This window comes from Engraulis encrasicolus, chromosome 23 (assembly GCF_034702125.1).
Source record: "Engraulis encrasicolus isolate BLACKSEA-1 chromosome 23, IST_EnEncr_1.0, whole genome shotgun sequence".
In the NCBI taxonomy this organism is placed as follows: Eukaryota; Metazoa; Chordata; class Actinopteri; order Clupeiformes; family Engraulidae; genus Engraulis; species Engraulis encrasicolus.
In genome coordinates this window covers 4,753,767-4,776,266 of record NC_085879.1, presented here as the reverse complement: position 1 = coordinate 4,776,266, position 22,500 = coordinate 4,753,767, and the positions used below count along the sequence as shown (strand labels likewise).

At 44.9% G+C, this 22,500-nt stretch overlaps 1 protein-coding gene across 2 annotated transcripts in view; it reads right to left on the bottom strand.

Annotated features, from left to right (window-relative positions):
* Window positions 1-22,500, bottom strand: part of fat2 (FAT atypical cadherin 2) — a 72,811-nt gene that overhangs the window by 29,657 nt on the left and 20,654 nt on the right. For both annotated transcript variants that reach the window (XM_063190181.1, XM_063190182.1), the window contains exons 7-15: window positions 19,207-19,346; window positions 17,538-17,813; window positions 16,367-16,577; window positions 11,557-15,594; window positions 10,711-10,907; window positions 8,669-8,822; window positions 6,437-6,670; window positions 3,132-3,262; window positions 2,516-2,777 (exon numbers count right to left, since the gene is read on the bottom strand). In XM_063190181.1, the coding sequence (XP_063046251.1) occupies window positions 2,516-2,777; window positions 3,132-3,262; window positions 6,437-6,670; window positions 8,669-8,822; window positions 10,711-10,907; window positions 11,557-15,594; window positions 16,367-16,577; window positions 17,538-17,813; window positions 19,207-19,346 (5,643 nt within the window). The remainder of the gene's footprint in view (window positions 1-2,515; window positions 2,778-3,131; window positions 3,263-6,436; window positions 6,671-8,668; window positions 8,823-10,710; window positions 10,908-11,556; window positions 15,595-16,366; window positions 16,578-17,537; window positions 17,814-19,206; window positions 19,347-22,500) is intronic.

The following is a 22,500-nucleotide window of genomic DNA, read 5'->3' as shown; positions in this document are numbered from 1 at the left end:
TAATTAACGATGAATACACCACACAAAGATTTTTGACGTCTGATTTGGATAGAGAAAATATGGCACAGCATGTATACACACACACACAATTTGCATATGTTCATTTTTTGTTTGATACTTGTTTTGACCAAAGCTGAGTCATTACTGTGACAGACAAAAAAAAAAGCTCTGATTAGGGCAATGGAAAATGTCTACATCAAAAGATGTAAAACTCTGACACCTACTGGAGGAGTTTTTCCTTTTCCTTGTGCTGTGCTGTGAATACTAGTGTGATAAGAAAGCAGATTTGGGAGAGGTGGTAATTTACCCCTTAATGCTTTCAAAGTAGAAATCTGAAACATGAAACGTTCTTCTGACAGAGAAAGAGGACCATTGTACCATTTCCTATAGCAAGCATTGGTGAGTCTTACTTGCTGTTCCTGTGATACCATACATGGCAGAATGATATAAAATGTTGTTAGCCTAAACCAGTGTTTCCCAACCAGGGGTACGTGTACCACTAGGGGTACGCCAGCACAAGGCAGAGGGTACTTGGAAAAATGGTAATTTTAACAAATGCATGAATCATAGTCACACTGTAATAGAAAAAGCGATGTAAAAGATGAGTTAGGGGGTACTCATGGCACAACGAAAAGGCTTGGGGGGTACATGAGACAAAAAAGTTTGGGAAGCACTGGCCTAAACCATGCACTACGACTAGACCCTGATCATACAGATGAAGCTATAGGCTTTGTACATGGACAGGCAATGGATTGAACACTAGTCAACTTTTTCTGTTAACACACACACAAAAGAACAAAGAACTCAGAAAGAGAACAGAGAAAGAACACTAGAAAAGTCACACCAAACACAAAAAGAGGATTCTCCTTTCAAGCTCAGATCTGCTCATGATATAACATCGAGGATTTAAGTGAGAATAAATGTCACTTTGTTCATCCAATACCAAGTGTCAGAAGTATATGTAACAAACCAAGTTTAACCAACCATGCTTCCAATTGATAGCCTGTACAGTTACTTCTCAAGTACTTCTAAATTACCCATTGATTTTGTAGGCTGTCACAATCGCCCGATAGCCACCATGGCTTGTTTAACAGTTAATAACAAGATTGAGCTCAATGCACCATGAGAGGCTCCGGCCTCAGCTCTGGTTGACGGCGATAAAGGCGCTCGCTCGGTGGAAGGAGGAGGGCCGTTGTGATGAAAAGAGAAGAACAAACAAACGAGTGCTGCAAGCTCCAGCAGTTTCTTTTTGTGAACAAGCTCACACAAGCAAGGGAGATGAGGCGGGTGGGTGAATGACCAGGCAAGCATGCATGCACGTAGACACACACACACAGAGACAGGCCCACAGTGACACACACTCACAAACAACACATTCAATTACACAATTAGACACGTGCACACACATGCGTGCGCACAAACACGTGTGCGCACACGCAGACACACAGGCAGGCATGCACGCGCGCACACACACACACACACACACACACACACACACACACACACACACACAGACCTCCAACTCTGCTGGTACAAAAAAACCTTTTATCCCTCTTCAGACTCCCACATACGTAACAAGAACACACTAGGGGTAGTTCTCATGCACACTTCAAGCGTCAGAACCTCTATGAAGGCCTGATAAAAAAGAAGGACGTTCTGCCTCTTTACTTCACATCGATCGCAGCGTGTCAATTTCCCTCTCAACTTTGCCGGTGGTTTGGACATGCGTCACGGTGACACCAACTCGGGCCTTGCCCATGACTACTCCATATGTTTGTCTAGGGCTGTTTAACAGTGGCTTACTGCCATTAATCCATTTTAGAAGATATTATCAGGGCCGGCAGCTGTGTACATAACACTAAGTGTTTATATTTCATGAGTCTGATTGATGGGGAGAAGCTCAATGCCGGTAGCAGACGCTGCTGGCACCCTCAACTATTTACTATCTGAGCATTAAATACATAAAGGCATTGAATACTGTTTATCTCATTCTCTTTCTTAACCCTTTAAAGGCAGAGCCCAGGGCCCGCCGCTAGATACAAGCAGAGTATGCAGAGTTCTTAGGGCACCAACCTGTGCATGGGGCAGCAACCACTTTGCCCCCAAAATTGGGGTTGCTTAAATTAAGATTGAGTAAACGTCATGAAAAAAGTACTGAATTACATTACAAATCATATTTATTAGTTAGTACATTATTATTATTGTTTAATTAAGGGGGGGGGGGCTCCTGACCATTTATGCTTGGGCCTCCAAAATCTTAGCAGCGACCCTGGCAGAAACAATTGGAGCATTATGTATCTCAGAGAGTAGAACCTCTGTTATAATTCACTGTTACCAAGGAGTCAAAGCTTTGACTCTGGACATATAAATAATTTCCTCTGATTCTGATGTGATGTCTTCCAGGACAGGACATAGACCAAAGACAGATGCTGATGGTGAGTCAAAAGAGAAAATAGTAAACCAACACACACAAAAAATAAACAAAAAAGCAAGGTTGCACAGCACCAAAGCCTACCTGTATGAGGATTGATCTGAAACTTTGCGCCCTCATTCCCGGCTACGATGGTGTACGTGACGGGTTCGCCGGCGGTCTCCTCGTCTGTCATGTGGGCCGTCACGCTGAGCACCTCCGTCCCCACGGCGATGGACTCCGGGACGGACGTGCTGTACTCGGAGCTGGCGAACACCGGCTGGTACTGGCTGAGGTCCACCACGTTCACCGTCACCGTGGCAAAGGAGTGCATGTGGTGCGGCAGGCCTCGATCTGTGGCCTTCACCTTCACATATACGTTATATAGTATTAATAATAAATATTTACCATAACAGCCTGAGGGTGCAAAAGCAAAATAGAACTGTCCGGAAAAGCCATCACATGACGTGTATTTGTTTAAGCATGTGGATGTTGCCTTGAAATGTCCAGATTAGCCACCGGCTGCAGTCAAAAACATGACATTCAAGGTCTGGTGGAAAAAGACTGAAACGTCTGCAATAATGTATAACATGCCTTTCTGTAGCACTTTCTTTCATGGTGTCTTTGTTAGTGCAACCATGTATAATAAATGCACACATTTGATAAATATATGTTGTCATTAATGTTTAATCATCAGCAGTAATGACACCGTGGCATTCACCTTCAGTTCGAAGGTGGGCTGCGCCTGCTCCGTCAGAGGCCTCTCTAGACGCAGCACCCCGGAGATCTCATCCAGAGAGAAGAAGCTGCTGTCCAGGCCGTGGAGAGAGTACCTCACCTCCGAGTTTATACCTGAAACAACATGCACAAATCTGTATCAGGACCTGTTAACATTTAATCCATTGAGTCAGTGTTATACATTTGCTGCTACCAGAATGGCCATGAGGTCATAGTGCATTACTAAAGGTATATGTATATGTATATGTATATGTATATGTATATGTATATGTATATGTATATGTATATGTACATGTATATGTTTATGTAAGGTAAGGTAAGGTATAGTAGTAATGTCATAGTAGTGTAGCACTATGGTAGTTAACTTTTCAATGACTATTACAGTGTTCCACTGGTGGAACGGCATGCATTATGGGGCAACATTATTTGAAAACAGCATAGCCCTTTCATAACCTAACGACACCATAACAACATTGATATGACATTGCTGAGAATCTTGAGTAAGAGATTATCACATGGTCGTTACCATTTTGGTGACATTGATGTTATAATAGTGTCTCCGCATGAAAGCGTTAAAATGTCATCTATTGAAACTGTCATAATGGTCTGGACTGAAATCAACAGCCAACTCCCCTCAATGATATTTAGGGCCAAATGAAGATTAACTGGCATTAGTGGGACAAATGTTCCATTCACGGAGCCATGGCTATTCAGCAATACTGTTTTATTTTTTACGATATTTGCGCATATCAGCAAAACTGAAAGAGTTGAACACAGACTGAAGGCAGGGAAAGTCGCAAAGTGACATGGCAAGGTGTAACTTGGCTGACCCTACTCTAAGGCCCTTTTGATGCTTATCCAACTTATAACTCAAAACACGTCACAAAAAAGGCAGTTACATTATGCATTATAGCTCTGGTTGCATTATGTTTTGGCGCGATAGAGGCTTTTACACTGAAAATGTGTCATTTGGACCATCAGTGTCACTGGCTACACTGATGCATTACATGAAAATATGAATTTTGAACAAGTGAAGTAATTGCCCCCTCACGACAAGACGAAAGTCAAATACCTGCACATATGAGAGTTTATATCTTACCAGGAAAAAATATCCACTCAGATTATAAATCTCTGTTTTCAAGGGCATTCTGGTCAAGAGGCAGCACAATTTACAACATTTAAATTTAAATGACAGAAGTCTGGGATGAAAATATCAAACAATGCCATCTCAAGTCTGGGATCAAAATCAACCAATGGAATATGTTCTGTTAGTTTCTGATCTTTTTTGCAACTTGTTTCATGCGGTTGCAAAATAACCTTTTTCTTACTCAGCGTGGATAGATGGAGAGGGGATTAGAACAGTGCCTATGCCGAAACTCATTCCTAACCCTAACCTGTCAGTGAATAATGTATGTCCACCAAGCTAAAACGTAGCCTTCCTTTGGCATGCCACTTCTACATGCCACATGCCACTAAATCATCTCACTCCTACTGGATAGATGGAACAGAGAGCAGAGATGGAACAGGCAGTCATTGCAGCGTGAACCATTTGAGTCAAGTTTCCCCCAGCGCGGTAAGGTTAGGTTACTGATGGAGGTTGGCATATCTATCGTCAGGGAAGCCGACAGGGTGGGGACAAAGGGGTCAGTTGTCCCGGGCCCAGGGAGAGAGGGGCCCAGAATAGCATCCTCATTACATTGTGCGTATTGGGTGGAGGACCCTTTCAGAGGCTTTTGTCCTGGGCCTGGCCACAGCTGTCGGCGGTCCTGTCTATCCTATCTGGACATGTACAGACTATACCACTTACAGTACGTGCATCTGCAGCTCAAGAGAACAATATAGAGTGTTGTATGGTCAGGACATGATGACACGTTGAGTAGGAAAGACATATGAGTTTGAAGAGAAAACATAACAAAAGATGGAAAGATTTTGCCTTCAAAAAATCTAATGAAAACTGAGAAGGAGAGACAACTGGGATCTCGCAGGCAGCATGTTCCAACACATCAACAGGAGTGGTCCTGACACTCCCTAATGAAGGATTTCAGTCCTTCTTTCCTATTCTCTTTTTTTGAAAAGGCGCTAAGACTTCACTTGTTTGCACTGAGTGGGATTGAATGGAGTGTGGGTGTGCAGGCGTGATTAGGCAGCTCAGTTTCTGTCACTGACACGTTCCCCCTCGATGCCATGGAATGCGTAATCATGCAGAAATGAAAATGTTCTCTAGTTTGAGAGGCTGCTATGATGAAGGGTCTTTCAGAAGTAGTGAGTAGTACTGTATTACACAAGTCATGACAATAGAGGGTTTGACTTTGTCTTTTTTAATGCTGCAGCTAAATTTTTCACATTTTGGGGGTGCTGTCGTGCATTGAGCTGAAGCATCGTAACATCAATGGCAGTGCTGTGCACAGACATTGCGGGGGGGCAGGTGCTGAAGGGGAGGGAATATACACATGTATACGATATACATTATATCACATGCTTTTGATTGTGAGGCGTTATTATCATGTCAATATGGAGCACAGTTTCAAAAAGGCTTTTTTTGTCGAGCAGGGCAAAGGGGCAGGTGCTTTAGCACCACCTGGTCCCTATTTGTGCACGCCTATGATCAATGGCCAACATGCGCATGGGGACCCAGGTTCGAATTTGGCCTGAATCATTTCCCAGTCCCAGCCAATCTCTGTCACCCAATTACTTCCTGCCGCTCTTCACAGTCTCTTAAAAATAAAAGCCCAAACGTCCTATAACGTATCTCTCTCTTTAAAAAACATTGGTAACACTTTATAATAATGTTCCTTAGTAAAGACTCAGTAAATAATTAACTAATGATGAATAAAACATTAACAAATGTTTTTATTGTTAACTAAGTTTTATTAATGCTTTATAAAACATCTACAAATGATATATGCAAGATTTTACACACCTTATAACAGAGTATTTTATTCATTTACAAGCAACTTGTAAATGTTTCATAAATATAAAATATTAACATAGCATTTCCTAGTCATTTACAAGCATTTGTTTACATTTCCTAGTCATTTACAAACGTTTGTTAATGTTTTGTTCATCAATAGTTAATTATTTATTAAGTCTTTATAATGCTTTTTTGCATCCATTATTCTAAAGTGTTACCAAAACAGTTTTTTTCAGGCCCACATCATTCTATACCCCTTCTCCTTTAACCGTGAACAGTACATGTGGGCAAGATGTATATGTTGCAAGCAACTGTTTAGACATGTAGACGATATCAAAGCATACATTAGAAGTAGGCTGCCATCCTCCATGACGCACCTGTATCTGGGTCTCTGGCGTAGATGACAGCGACGGGTGTCCTGACGGTGGTGTTGTCGAACACGGTGACCTCGTAGTGGTCCATGGAGAACTGCGGCACGTTGTCATTCATGTCCTGCACCATGAGCACGATGTCCGCCTGGCAGGAGCGCCCGCCGCCGTCCGTGACCTTCACCACCAGCTCGTAGTCTGACTCTCGCTCACGATCTAACGTCGCCAACGTGAAAAGCTCACCTGTCCAGACATTAAATTACATTACAATATGAAGAGCTCTTTTCCAAGACGCTATATCCACCATTTTTGACTTTTTGCATTTTAATATTGGAATTGACTGGAAGTTCTATCATCTATGTGTGAATTCTTACCATTCAAATGTTTTGAGAACATACTTTTTAAACTTCTATAAAATGCATTTTGCAATGCAATTCAATGGAATGCCCAATACAAAATATCAAATTCCCAACATTCTATAAAATGGATATATCTCGTTTAGGAAAAGAGCTCTTCATATATTACATTTGACAGACGCTTTTATCCAAAGCGACTTACAGTCATGGACACAATATTGATTAATCATAGCGTACAACACTTGAAGATACAAAGTGCACAGGAAATATGTCCGCCTCCCCCTCACTATCCAACAGGGCAGTCATGGGTGAGCAGTTAGGGCATCAGACTTGCATCCCAGAGGTTGCCGGTTCGACTCCCGACCCGCTAGGTTGGTGGGGGGAGTAATCAACCAGTGCTCTCCCCCATCCTCCTCCATGACTGAGGTACCCTGAGCATGGTACCGTCCCACCGCACTGCTCCCCATGGGGCGCCACTGAGGGCTGCCTCCTTGCACGGGTGAGGCATAAAATGCAATTTCGTTATGTGCAGTGTTCACTTGTGTGCTGTGGAGTGCTGTGTCACAATGACAATGGGAGTTGGAGTTTCCCAAAGGGCTTTCACTGGAGTTTCCCAAAGGGCTTTCAACGCAGCCAATGTGAAAAGCTCACCTGTCGAGACTCATTTGATGGTACACAGGCCACCTCAGTGTTTTGCATACGGATTCGTTCACCCCATTTTGTCTGTCTATGTTCATAACAGAGTTGTATAACGTAGAATTACTCTTACCGATGCAATTACAACACTAGTAGAATGATATTACATGCTTTCAACTTTGTAATATTGTATTATTAATTTTGGAATTACAAGAGTACTTCTACTATATACAACTCTGGTTTACAACGAAATCCTCATGCTGTGCACCATATCTCTCTCTATGCAGGTCTAAACCTTTCATTTTCAGTTTCCTTTCATTTACATTTGTTAACTTTGTGAAGCACATTGAGTTCCACCTGTGTATGAAATGCGCTATATAAATAAACTTACCTTGCCTTGCCTTGCCTTGCCTAAACAAATTTGTTTATTATAATCTAGGCATTGCAGTTTGAGGTATTGTTTGAGGTTTCTGTTCCCTGATTTAAGTACATAATTGAATGGCAATTCTGACACTTCATTCAAAACATTGGGTAAGACAAGCCTGCTATAATGGTCTTATGGGTTTTTAGATGAAACCACAGGGCTGTCAAGTTACAAGATCCACACAACTCTCAACGCTAATTTACACAGATCTGTGAGGCAATCAAAGAATGCTCGGAACGTGTTGTGCTATATATCCGTGATACTTCACTGAATAAATCCCTCACTTTGTGCCTCACAACCTCCATCCCGTTCTCAGGAGCGATAAGTTGTTTTGGTAAGATGCCCTGCTGTGCCCTGTTGAGATAACTGCGCGGTGGGGGCAGATCTGTGTCGACGACAGATTTCCCAAACAAGAGAGAGGCACACAAGATTGATGAGGGCAGAGAAGAATTCCAGACTTTGTTAGAGTGAGGGGCTTTGTGCTTGTGTGTATGTGTGTGTGTATGAGAGAGAAAGAGTGAAAGAGAGAGTAAGAGAGAGGGGGCTTTTCAAATGCCTGGTCTGCTCTTCTGTCTGTCCTGTCTTGTCTGCACCCAGATGCTATCTGACACTTAAGGGAGACAGGCAAACATACCAAGTGTGTGTGTGTGTGTGTGTGCGTGTGCGTGTGTGTGTGTGTGTGTGTGTGTGTGTGCGTGTGTGTGTGTGTGTGTGTGTGTGTGTGTGTGTGTGTGTGTGTGTGTGTGTGTGTGTGTGTGTGTGTGTGTGTGTGTGTGTGTGTGTGTGTGTGTGTGTGTGTGTGTGTGTGTGTGTGTGTGTGTTTACCTGTCCATTGGTTCAGGTGGAACTTGTCAGCGTTGTGGCCGTGAAGGGTGAAGGATAGGTGTCCATTTGTACTGATGTCGGGGTCGGCCGCTGACACCTTGAGGATGAAGCGGCCCGGGGGAGAGTTCTCCATCACGGCCTCCGTGTAGAGCAGCTAAAACCCCAGACACAAGAGAGAATTACACCCAATCCACCATGTAGCATTTCAGCTTTTGGCATGAAATTACAGCAGTAATTTGACTTACTTCACTTAATTAGACTGTTCAACAATACACCAGCAGCTCATACATAATAGCATTATTTACTATATGTAGACATTACATATTTTGTTGTGCTATATTAACCTGCACATGACATGCGAAAAATACATGAACCAGCTCTGCTTTGCCTTAGAGTTCATTTGGTAGAATTCATTGTTTTCATCTAGATCTGTGGTTAAAACTAGATTAGAAGACAATTATTTAAGGGGATATTAAGGGGATTACACATGATCTTGCTAGTAATTACAGAGGATCACACGACTACACAGGTTTGTCCTCAGTGATGTCAACAATGCCAGTCAACTGCAAAATAAAGCTGTGTTGCACTCAGGGCAATTCCAAGTTGTCTGAAAAACCTGTTTTTCAGAGCGTCGTGGTCGACGCGCCGTATGTGTATGCACAAATGACACAAACTGGCTTAAGCCCGCAGTTCATCTCCGAGTCTGAGAAGCAGACAGGTACGGTTGGTTGCTTGATGGTATTTGAATAAGGATGGCAGTCGTTACTCTGAAGGGAGTGGCATGTACCAGCAGGATTCAAGCGAAAGAGTTTAGTTGTAGGCAATTCACACATGGTGATGTGGTAAGAGGTTGGCCTCATAGGTCCTCTTCTGAGATAAATAGAGTCCCATATCAGAATTATAACTAAGGAAGTCTGATAGATAAGCACATAGTGGTTAGGGAATTGGACTGTAGATCACAGGGTTGCAGGTTCGAATCCCACCCTTCCACTCCTACTTTGGCTCAGGTGCCCTTGAGCAAGGCACCTAATGCTACAGACGCTTTGAATAAAAGTGTCAGCTAAATGTAAGGTCTTCAAGCTACAAAATGAAACCCAGGGGCCAGATTCACAAAACTAATCTTAAGATAAATCTTAGGAAGATTCTTAAGAAAAAAAAGAAGAAGTTCCTAAGGTTTTGCTCAAGTGAAATTCCTCAATATTTTTGTAAGAACAATGGCATTTCTTATGAACTTCTTATATTCATGACTTAAGAACTTCTTAGGAGAACGTTCTATGTTGGAAAAAAAAACGTTCACAAGACCAACATCAATCATGATACAAGGAAGATGAAGGCAAAGCTGTCCCTAAACAGGAAATGGAGGTTTTGGTGGAAGAGGTTGCGGGTAGGAAGAAACTTCTTCTGGGGAAATTTGGCAGTATGGGGGTGGCAGCAGAAGATAAGAAGAGGGGGTGGGCGAGGGTCACCCAGTCTGTGTAGTCTGTGGGAGGGCTTAGCAGAGACATCAAAGCCATGCAAAAGAAGTTGCAGGTGAAGAAAAAGGGAGCTTACAGCTGAACTCTTTTGACTAACATGACCTGGATGGATCAGAATCTTCACAGACAGCAAGAGTCACCTGTAGCTTGCCAGTTCACAACTGTAGATGGCATGTGTATGTGTGCATGCTCATACGGCCCATGCTGTGAAAGTGTCCCATTTCTTATTATCTTTTCCACTCACTGCGCTCTCCCTTATTGTTGGTGTGTCACTCAAGTAGTCAGACAATGTAGGGAATGGATCACATACCTTTCTTCTTTTTTTTCTTTTTATTCATCCATTGCAGGGTTAGACAGATGTTTCGGCTACGAGAGCCTTCATCCGTGTAAACATTACACATTACACTGATAAGGGTCTTGTACCCGAAATATCTGTCTAGCCCTGCAATGCATGAATAAAAAGGAAAAAAAAGAAACTAAGTGCAATCTATTTCCTACATTACCTTTTCTTATTATTCTAATGAGAATTGAATGATTTTGTCAGTGCATTTGTTCCTCAGCGCTCACCTGTTCGCACAGTGGGCTGTTGTCATTGATGTCCAGCACGTGGATCTCCACCGAGGTGGTGTCCTGAGCCCTGCCATCAGAGGCCACCACCTGCAGGGTGTGCCTGTCGTTGAGCTCCCTGTCCAGCGGGCCCCGCAGCACCACGCTCCACTCCTCACCGTCCGGCTCCACGGAGAAGAGGCCCAGAGGATCTCCATCTACAGGGAGTCAGTGACACCAGAGGGGATCAACCAAACCAGGAGTGCATCTCTCAAAACCATAGTTGCTAACTACGTTTGTACATTAGCTACTTTGATGTTTGCAATGTAATCTCCCATTGGCAACCAACCACCCAAGTTGCTAACTGGCTAGCACGTCAGGGCTGCATTTCACTGCAGTGTCTGAGTTGCAATGCTAATTTGTCAATATGCTTATCAAATACTTAACTGAAAAGGAAGCCTAAAACAGCTGAGCTACATTTGAGCTATGTTACTTTCTTACTTCCATGGCTGTTTTTGTCACAGTGAAACAGCCTCAGGAGTTGCACATACCCTGTATACTTTGTTTACATACAGTATTCATTTATATGCACTGTGTTTCATGGTCGGCACTTCAAAGGGTCACTTGTCAATGTGATCTACTGCTACCACTTGCTACGTATATTTACAAGGGGTCCAGCAAACACAAGTATATCTGGCCCCTGTTCAATTGTTAATTGAAAAATGTATACTCTGCATTTGCCACATCAATAAAACACAGGATCAATTTGTCTCTCAGCATGATTTCCCCATGGCCCCATAAGAAAAGTTCAGTAAAACTTAACTACAGGCATTATTCTCCTGGACCCTGAACAAGGGTCCTGCTTACCTGTTATGTAACACGTCACCAGGCGGTTCTCCGCAGTCACGTCCAGATCCGTGGTGGACAGAGTGACGATGACCTCTCCCGGCCGGGCGTTCTCCATGACCGAGCCCTGGTACAGCTCCTCTGTGAAGCGCGGGGGGTTGTCATTCTCATCCGTGATCATCACCTCCACCAGAGCGGAGGACGACAGCTTGACCTTGCTGCCGTGGTCGGTGCCGACGACGTAGAAGCGGTACATCTGCACGCTCTCGCAGTCCATCTCCCGCATGGTGGTGATCCAGCCGCTCTCGCTGTCGATGGCAAAGATGTCGCCGACGTCCTCCGGCTCCAGGAGGTACGTCACCTGTCCGTTGTCGCCCGTGTCGGGGTCGTTAGCGGTCACCTGGATGACGGTGGTGCCGGGCGGGAGGTTCTCGGCCAGGAAGGCCTGGTACGGGTCGGCGTCGAAGGTGGGCTCGTTGTCGTTGACATCCTGGACCTGGATGCTGACGGACACCAGCGAGGCCACGTCGGTGCCGTTGTGGTTCCCCTGGGCCACCACGTCGATCTGGTACCACTTGGTCCTCTCGTGATCGATGGTCTTTTGGACCACCAGCGTGCCGCTCTCTTCGTCCACGGCAAACACATGCTCCTTGTTGCTCTCGATGGTGTTGCCCTCCACCAGGCTGTATATGATGGGGTCGTCACCGTCAGCCCGCACCACCCCAATCTCTGTTCCCAGAGGAAGGTCCTCGGAGGCAGTGAATGTGTACAGCGGCTCGGTGAACTGTGGCAGAGGCGCCTCCGGCGGCACAACTTTCACCTCTACGGGCACGGTGGAGTTGTAAAAGGGCAGGCCACCATCTCGCGCCTTCACTTTGAAGTGGAATATCTTGTCCTCCATATCAGCCAGGCTCTCTTTCACACTAACGACCCCGGTGAAGGGGTTAATCTCAATCACGTCCTCTGTCACTTCCGACGCCTCCTGGATGGTGTAGGTGACGTCTGCGTTTTTGCCCTCATCTGCATCATAAGCCATGATCTGAATGACAGGAGCCCCTTTATTGACGGTGGACTGGATGGACACCTGATATTCAGAAGCTTTGAATTGCGGGGCATTGTCATTCTCGTCCGTCAGAATCACCTTCACTGTGCAAAAGGCCACTCTCCCACCCCCATCTTTGGCCATCACCTTAATGGCAATCACCCTCTGCAAGGGATTCTCTCTGTCCAGTGGCTTGGATGTAACTATCTGTCCGTCTTGGTCTATGGAAAAGGTCTCGTCAGCAAGCTTGTTGATGATGGTGTAGTCCACACTGCCGTAAGGTCCATCATCTGGGTCAATCGCAGCCAGACGGATCACTCTTGTGCCCGGCTCAGTGTTCTCCGCCAGCTCCGCTTCATAGATGTTCTGACTGAAGTATGGGCTGTGCCTGTTGCTGTGGATCATGTCGATGTTCACTGCGGCCGTTTTTTGAAAGACCCCATCCGACACGGCCACCGTTAGGTTGTAAAAAGGGTCTAGGTTTCGCTTGCAGACGTTTGAGAAGGAGATGACGCCAGACGACTCGTTAATGGCAAAGTACCTGTTCTCATTCCCTGAGAGGATTTTGTATTGGAGGTTTGTGCTGTCTGGATCCGATGCCTGTATTTTTACCACTATGTGGCCACAGGTGGCCTGCTCGTCCAGAGAGGCCTGGTAATGGGTCTTGGTGAAGTCGGGCGGGTTGTCGTTGACATCAGTCACATTAACCAGGATGTAGGCCTCGCTGCTCAGAGGCGGGGAGCCACTATCTGTCGCTTTGATCTTTAAAAGGAGGTGCTGAGTGCTTTCAAAGTCCAGCTCCTGTGATGTCACCAGCAGACCTGTCTGTGGATCAATCTCAAAAAAGTCTGTCTCATTCTTGTCTGTGCTGAGCAGCTCATATGTGACTTCTTTATTCTTGCCTGAATCCTCATCCGTCGCACTAATTTGTAGCACAGAGGTGCCAGCGGGGAGTCCTTCCAGCACATGTGCTTCGTATGTGTGGTTCTGAAACACAGGGGCATTGTCATTCACATCCTCCACTTCGATTTCCACTTTGGCCTCTGCGAAAGTGCCCATCACAGAGTCTGTTGCCCGTACCGTGAGCAGGTGGCTTGTTTGAGTCTCGTGGTCGAGGGCGTCTGTTACACTCAGAGCCCCTGTTTTGAAGTCAATGTAGAAGTTTTTGGTCGCATTTTCCTCCTCTAGGTTGTAAATAATGCGATAGCCATCAGGGTTCCGCGCCTGCACATGGAGGATAGTGGTGTAGGGGGCAATGTTCTCTGGTAATTTCAATGGGTAAAAGGAGCTCTGGAACACAGGGTGAGAGCGGTTCTGCACTTGCACATAAAGCTCTGCTACCGCCGTGTAACTCGGTTCTCCTTCGTCAGACGCCAGCACAGTGAGCGCATATTTATTAAGGGATTCAAAGTCCAAGGGCCGCTGAAGTGACACATCTCCAAGATATGGATCTATTCTGAAGAATTCAAAGTCGTCCTGAAGCATGAAAATGACCGACCCGTTCTCCCCCACGTCCGCATCGCTGGCCATCACCTGATAGAGTACATCGCCAGGCTCGGTCTCCTCTGAGATCGTCAACGAGTGGGGCAGATTTTGAAAAACAGGAGCGTTGTCATTGATGTCATCGATGTATACCTTTATGTTTGTTAGCGCTCTACGCGGCGGCCATCTCGTGTCCTTCACCTCCACCACAAGATCGTACTCATCTTGCTCCTCTCGGTCAAACGGGACGCCGGTGGTGTGGAGCACTCCAGAGGATTCGATTATGGTGAATTTGTCGCCGCCATTCAGCACTTTGTAGTGGAGGGGTTCCTTGAGGAAGCCGCCCACGGCTCTGAGGACAGCCAGGGTTTTGACAAACGTTACATTTTCCAGGACAGTGGCCACCTTGTGCCCTTCCTCGAACTTCAGGCTGGATAGCATCATGTTGCTGATGTTCACATGCACAACGGCCTCATCCTTGTACAGGCCATCGGAGGCCACAACGCTGAGCTGATGCTGGCCTTGGATGGCGGAGGTATTGGCCACAGAGATGACGCCGGAGGAGGGGTGGATGATGAAATGTTTATTTGGACTGCTCTCAGACAAGCTGTAGGTGACCTCGGAGTCTGGGTCGTGTGCCAGCACTTGCACGACTTCCGTGTCTTTAAAGAGGGGGAGTTCCATGGAGGTGTTGTATGAGGATTCTGTGAATATAGGCGGGCAGTCGTTGAAGTCAAGCACGCGGATGACAACCATGGCTGGCGTCTCTGCCATCAGCGAGGGCTCGCCTGAGTCCCTGACCTGAACGGTCAGATGAAACTCGGGGGTGGACTCATAGTCGACGGGAGCGATGAGTGAAATGGTGCCCATGTTGGGGTCCACCTTGAACACCTTTTGGGCCTGGGGCTCCAGGATTTGGAAGACGAGCAGGGCATTAGAGTCTTTGTCAGCATCGCTGGCCTTGATCACCAGAGGGGAGTTGTTTTCCCCGATCACCATGGCGCCGACATGGGCCGCCTCGCTGATCTGGCCGTGGAAGCTCCTATGCAGGAACACAGGAGGGTTGTCGTTTTCGTCCACGACATACACATGCACGATCACACTGGACGAGATCCCCATCGATGTGGTGGCCTGCACCCGGAGGCGATACGAAGCACACGTCTCGTAATCCAACTCTGACTCGACGGAGATCTGGCCGGAATTAGCGTTTATGTGGAAGGTTCGGTTGGGGTCACCGTCCTTGATGGCGTACTGCAAAGGTGCAGGACTCTCCGCTATGACAGTGACCACCGGTGCTCCAGGTCGCACTGCTTCGCTGATCTCTGTGAAGTACTCCTCGGACAGGAATCGAGGGGGCGTCATGTCGGACAGGGTGACGTGGACCGTCACGGGGCAGAGGTCACTGCGCTCTGGGAAGCCCTGGTCCATGGCTTTGACGGTCAGGTGATACTGGTCCTGTCCTGGAGTAGAGAGGGGCTTTGCTACACGTATGCTTCCTGTGTCCTGGTCGATGTCAAAGGCCCCATCGCCGTTCCCTGATGAGACAGACAAAAGAAAGAAAAGAAAGAGACGTCAGGATTTTGATTGTGTGTGTGTGTGTGTGTGCGTGTGTGTGTGTGTGTGTGTGTGTGTGTGTGTGTGTGTGTGTGTGTGTGTGTGTGTGTGTGTGTGTGTGTGTGTGTGTGTGTGTGTGTGTGTGTGTGTCTGCGTGTCTGCGTGTCTGCGTGTGTGTATCCAAAAGACAAATGGAGGTGGTAGTGGTTATGGTGGGGATGGGGGCAAACTGTGTCTTTTTTCGGAGAATGGCCACGTCTACCACGGTGACAATAAAGATGGGAAGGTGGGGAGGTGGTGGTGGGGGGAAATTGTTGGGCGGACAGGAAAAATCAATTTGTGTGTGTGAGTGTGAGAGAGACATTGTGACAAAATATAATTATAACAAACCACAGCTCTTTCTTCACTCATTTCCACCTACAGCATCCTGTTTAAAATTTGATTTAACCGTATTTTGAAGCAGGGGGCTAAATGTCTTTAGAATAGAAATCGACCTGACGTACAAGAATGGCACATTGTTTATGCGTTTGTGGCTACCATGTCAAAAAGTCATCATTCAAAAACTCTACAATATATTACAAAAACACACAAGTACACACTGAATAAAGAAATGAAAGAACATGAGGGAAGCGTGATTAATGTGAATATGTGTCGTGTCATTTAATTTTCAATCAAAAAATCTATTGTGTCATGCCATCCCATTTATATAAAAAAATACATTGCAACCAAAAAAATATGTATATATTACATTACCTGAGTGAAATGCGTAGACTATCTCAGCGTTGCTTCCGGTGTCTTTGTCCAGAGCTTTGACTCTCAGGACCTCTGTGCCGGTAGGGGCCAGGTTAGCCACGCTGGTCTCGTAACGGGAGCTGAGGAAGGTGGGCGTGTGGTCGTTGCAGTCCTCCACATGGATCAACGCTCTCACAAAGTTTCTCTTCACAGGAATCTCTTGATCTCGAACCTGGAAAAGAAGAAAGTTAGTTAGTTAGTTGTAAACTTCACTGTCCCCAAGGGGGAAATTTGGTCAGCAAGTCAGGCTACACAGTCTCACCCCAAGTAGTCAATTTTTGACTACTCAATTTTTGACACCCCAAGACTGCAATTTTTGACGTCTTGGGTATTCCTTCCACGTCACATTTTGACTATGTCCTCAAAGGCGCCCCCTTGTGGCAGCATAACGTCATTGAGGTTAGGTTTAGGAATAGGTTTAGGGTTAGGCCACATAGTCAAAATGTGACGTGGAAGGAATACCCAAGACGTCAAAAATTGCCGTCTGGTCCAAGGTAGTCAGAAATTGACTACTTGGGGTGAGACTGCGTTGAGTCAGGTAACACCAGCCATGTTGTATTGCCTGTGACATGAAGGAACAAAGTCTAACACATTACATTACAAATTTACACAGATATTAGCAAAAAAAGACATTGGGCATTAAAAAACAGGGTCTTTGTTAGTGAAACAAATGTTTCCTTTCAGTTTTAAAGTAACGTGGGGGTGTTGTGCCATAGCACACTAAGTCCCTCACATGCTCCTGCTCATGTCCTATCTTCTCTCACACTATCCTCCTGCCATAATAATGGCCCATAAGACAGAAAGAAATACTTTAAAAAAGTAGCAATAAGTCTGTGCACACATCCAAGTCGTCAGAACAAAAGTGAAAAGGTAAGGACACTTGACAAAGACTGCACATATTGACAAACCAGTCTACAGTGGTTCTTTAACATCAAATATTTACCATGATGGGGTGCTGTGGTGAAGCACGCTAAGACACTGTACAATATGTGGGCGACCCAGGTTTGAGTTCGGCCTGAGTCGTTTCCCGACCCTACCCCCTTCTCTCTCTTCTCTCTCATCTCTTTGCTGTCCTATCTACATTAAAGCCATAAAAGCCTAAAAAAAAAACATATAAAAATAAAATATTTACCATGATGATGAGGACGTGCAGGGGCAGTGCCTCGAAGTCCAACTGCTCGGCCAAGACCAGGACTCCGCTCCGGGGGTCCAGCTGGAAGGAGGCGGCGCTGTCCGGGTGAACGCTGCCGTGGATGGAGTAGACCAGACGGCTGTTGATGTCGGCGTCCTCCGCGCTCACCTGCAGGATCTCCTTCCAGGGCGCCGTGTCCTCCGGCACGCGCACCTCGTACAGACTCTTCTGGAACACCGGGCGGTGCTCATTCATGTCCAGGACGCGAATATAGGCCTAGTAGAATAGAACAGAGCATTTTGAGTTACGTTTTAAGTTTATTTATTTAACAAAGGGACAGCATATATTGATGACATTTTAAATGGAAAAACAAATGGTAAACAAGATTATAGCCATAAGGCCAATTTCCATCAACGATGTTGATCCCAAGGTACTAGAACAGAGCAGAGTTGAGTAACAGTGTAATAGAATTGGAGTAACTTTGTGGATCCCAAAGGAAATGAAGGTGGTGGAGGTGGCAGACAAGGAACGACATGGAACAAAGTGACAGCGTCTGAGTCATCTGTGCAAACTACTTTTCTTTATGTTGGCTTATGGTACTTCAAACATGATAACCTCCCTCCTGAACTGAGGACACAAGTGTGACTGCATCTGAGTCATCTGTGCAAACTACTTTTCTGTATGGTTAACTGAGCACAAGAGATTTGTTTTTTGAGAAGGAGGGCAGATGTGACTTCACCTGACTTGCACCACATGAGCGGAAATACATGAGGGTCTGAGGGAGCCAGGCCAGAAGTGATTTGCATGGTTTGTGTGAGTGCTGGCTGAGCTGGAGAGATAACAGCAGTCTGTTGACAACAGCGAACCCACATTACAGCACATTCAGATATCAGGAGGGAACGCTTCAGAGAAAAGTAGAGGTTGATGGCTGAGGTGGTATATTCAATTACTGCTCTAATATTTTAAACAATGGATGCACGACTTAGATGGAAAAATGGCATTGCTCAGCACAATATTTTATTTTAATGAAATGTCAGAACTGTTGTAAAAACTTCCTGACTGGGAATGATGATCAAAAGGATGAAACTGTTAATTTTCACAGTCATTTATTATGTATCCTATTACAGCATGTCCCCAGGCAATTGAAGTATGTGAATGTATATAAGTTATCAAATTCTCTTTTTCCTGATTATCTTTTTTATAATAATATACTGTTCAAATAAGGTCACAGCCAGAAGTCAAATTATTCACACATACAGTGACTTTGTTTAAATAAGTTGAGGAATTATTTTTTATAACACACTCATATCTGCACAAACTTAAATGAGATAGTGTAATACGATATGTGTAGTGTAGATAGTGTAATATGGCCCTGATATAGTCTACAGGGGGTAACATACTGGCCAAACAGTATAATGTCTGTGTAGTGGTTAGAAGCACTTTCTGATGATGATCAGCCACATTACTTCATCACAAATTATCCTGTCATCACAACTTAAAAATGTCAAAAAAAATGTCACACATACGTATATAGTGCGTTTAAAGCGGAGCGATATCAACTGAACTAGTGACTGCTGGAATGTGTAGTGCTGGAATGTGTTGAGCATAAGCCCATAATCAGTCACCCGTGTTGTGATAGTCATGGGCGCGTTCCTGATTGGTCGCTCACCTGTGTCGTGATGGCCTGCAGTCCATCTGTCACCCTCACGGTGAGGTTGTAGTTGGACCTCTTCCCCGCGTCCAGGGGCCGGGCCACCACTATGCTGCCGCTGTTCTTGTCAATGTCGAAATCCAGGTCCTCGTCACCACCTGGTGTGGGAAGTGACAAATAATAATGACATGTTTATTTGCGTGACAGTGCTATACAGTATATGTATTTGGTGTAATGGCAAAAGATGACTCTTATTATATATGACACCAGAGACACCATAGCCTGGTGAACCAGCGCCACCCGCTGGACGGCAAAATGTTTTGTCTACGGGTGGGTCTGGCCTCGCATAATGATTCAATGAAGCCAGAATGCCATGAATCTGGCAAACCAATTACAACGCAAAGATGTGTTTTGAATCAAAGCGGGCAGGGTTTTGAGGGAAGGTTGTTCTCATCAACAATCTTCGGATGTATTATGCATCGAGGCCAGACTAAATTAGACATCCACATTTAGTCTGGTTTATCAGGCTAGAGACACCACACAGCGGCATGTTCCACAGCAGCTCGGAATCTTTCAGCAGGGCCCACATGGCCTAACCGGAGGTACAGTGATGCTGGGCCGCATAGGTGTGGCACAAAAGGAAACGATGACTGATTCATCTCACTCACTTTGTATTTACTGTATTATTTATTTTTACTTTATATGGGTGCATGTAGACAGGCGTTTGTGTGTGTGTGTGTGTGTGTGTGTGTGTGTGTGTGTGTGTGTGTGTGTGTGTGTGTGTGTGTGTGTGTGTGTGTGTGTGTGTGTGTGCGTGTGTGTGTGTGTGTGCGTGTGCGCGTGTCCATGCGTGCGTGTGTTTTTGAGCAAGTATATCTGTGTAACACCCCAAAATATGTTTGTCTGCAAACTAATGTGTATTATGTTAAGCGTGACAACGTGACAACGAGGTATGCACCACAAAACACACAGCGCTGCTGAAAGCCCGCATCTCTCCTAGTCATTCACAGCAGCTCCACTTCAAAAAAAATCCTTCACCTCCTCAAAGCTCGGTGGACACAAGCTCCTCATCTTTCTCACGGAAGCTACGTACGTCAGCCTTTCCGCTCCCTGCCAGAGCCCGTGTGTGTGCACAATTGAAATGACAGAAAACAAGGTCACTGCAGAAAAAGAACAAAAAATCCAGTCCAGCCCCCTGTGCCGAAATGTACCGATGAACAACACCACAATTGTTTAAGTGGAAACATTTGGCACGCGGAAGGCCACAACAGACGCGGCAGCCAGTAAGGGGTAAACTCATGCTTGCTACGACAGATGGTGTTTATAGTGAAGGCCCACCTTTTCGAAAATAGCCAAAGTAATAAATAAATAAATACTAGGTTGCTTTTTCTCATATCCCTGATGAAGATCTCATGATGATCAGTCTGTGCTGGGTATCATCAGACTTAGTTGATCTGAGAGCTAGGTGAAGTGGCCTCAGTTGCATAATAGCAGAGCTCTGTGTAAAAATTATCCCCTTTGTACGTACGGCATGTTCAGTTAAAGTGGCAGGAGCCAAAGTGTCTTTCTCCCTAGATGCTACATAAAAGAATTTAGGAGGTTGTCTGTTCCTATTGCTATCAGGCTATTTAATGGTAACCGCTGACTATCATTCTAACGTCTGCTATTGTATCTTTTATGTACTGTGGCTTACTTATGAATGTGTTGTATTATTAAGTGTCACTGTTAGTATATTCATGTCACTGTCTCAGTGTCTCACTAGTATTTTGTGTAGATGGTTAAGTGGTAAAATAATTTTCCCTTTGGGGATTAATAAAGTCTACTCAATTCAGCTCAACACACTCTCTCTCAGCCAGACAAACGTCTTCAGCCTTGTGTGGGCAAGTCCCCAGAGCAGATAAACCAGTATTGACGAGAGCTTGTTTGAAGAGCGAGGAAAATAAAACTGACTTAGTTTGAAGAGCCCTCCTTTATTTACAGTGAGTCCAATATGTATTTGATCCCTTGCTGATTTTGTTGGTTTGCCTACTAACAAAGACATGATCAGTCAATAAATGTTATGATAATATGTATTCTAATATGGAGAGACAGAATATCAAAAAGAAAATCCAGAAATTAACTTAAGAGAATATATATTAATTTATTTCCATTTCATCGAGCAAAATAAGTATTTGATCCCCTGCCAACTGATTACAGTTCCGCGCCCACAGACCAGATGGGCACTTCCGATCAACTTGCCATCTGAATTAAAGACACCTGTACATACTAACATGCATAAAAGACACATTGAATCAGCAGAATCAGTTCATAGTATGAGTGAATCAGTCACACTCCAACCTCACCAGTATGGGAAAGACCAAAGAGCGGTCAAATGATATCAGGGACAAGATTTTAGACCTAAACAAAGATTAAATGGGCTGCAAAGCCATTAGAAAGAGACTGGGTATTAATGACCCAGTTGTTGATGCATTTCTTCCAAAATGTGAGGAATACAAAATGACTATCCATCAGCCTGTCTGGGGCTCTATACAAGATTTGACCTTTTGTAGGGATTTGATAATCATGAGAACAGAAAGAAAGCACCCTAGACCTGTACGGGATGAACTAGGCAATGATATCAAAGCTTCTGGGACCAAAATCACTGAGAAAACTACTGGTAGCACTTAATGCCACAGAGTTTTAAAATCCTGTAGTGCACACATGGTACCTCTACTTCAGAAGGAACCTGTGCAGTCCCACCTGAGGTTCGCCAACGGACATCAGACTGGTTTAAGATATGATAAGGAGGTGCTGTAGTCAGATGAAACCAAAATCAAGCTGTTTGGCATTAACACAATTCAATGTGTTTTGAGAAAGTGTACTGCTGTCTATGATCCCAAGAACACCCTCCTCACCATCATGCATGAAAGTGGTATCATTATGGTTTGAGGGTGTTTGTCTGGCCAATGCACAGGGCAACTTCACATCGTCAATGAATGGATGGAGAGAGAGATGTAATGTGTAATCCTGAGTGCAAACATCCTTCCCTCCACCACTACACTGAAGGGTGGGCCATTTTTGGATCTCCCAACATGACAATAATACACAAAATACAGTCAAAGCAACGAAGGAGTGGCTCAATAAGAAGCATATTAAAGTCATGGAGTGGCCTACAGTCTCCAAATGTTAACCCTATAGTAATTCTATGGAAAGAACTGAACCTCCCATTTGCCAAGCTACATACCACAAACTGTTAATGTTTTAGAGATAATATGCAAAGAAAAATGGGCAAAAATATTTTTTACTATATGCACAAACATTGTCATCAACTAA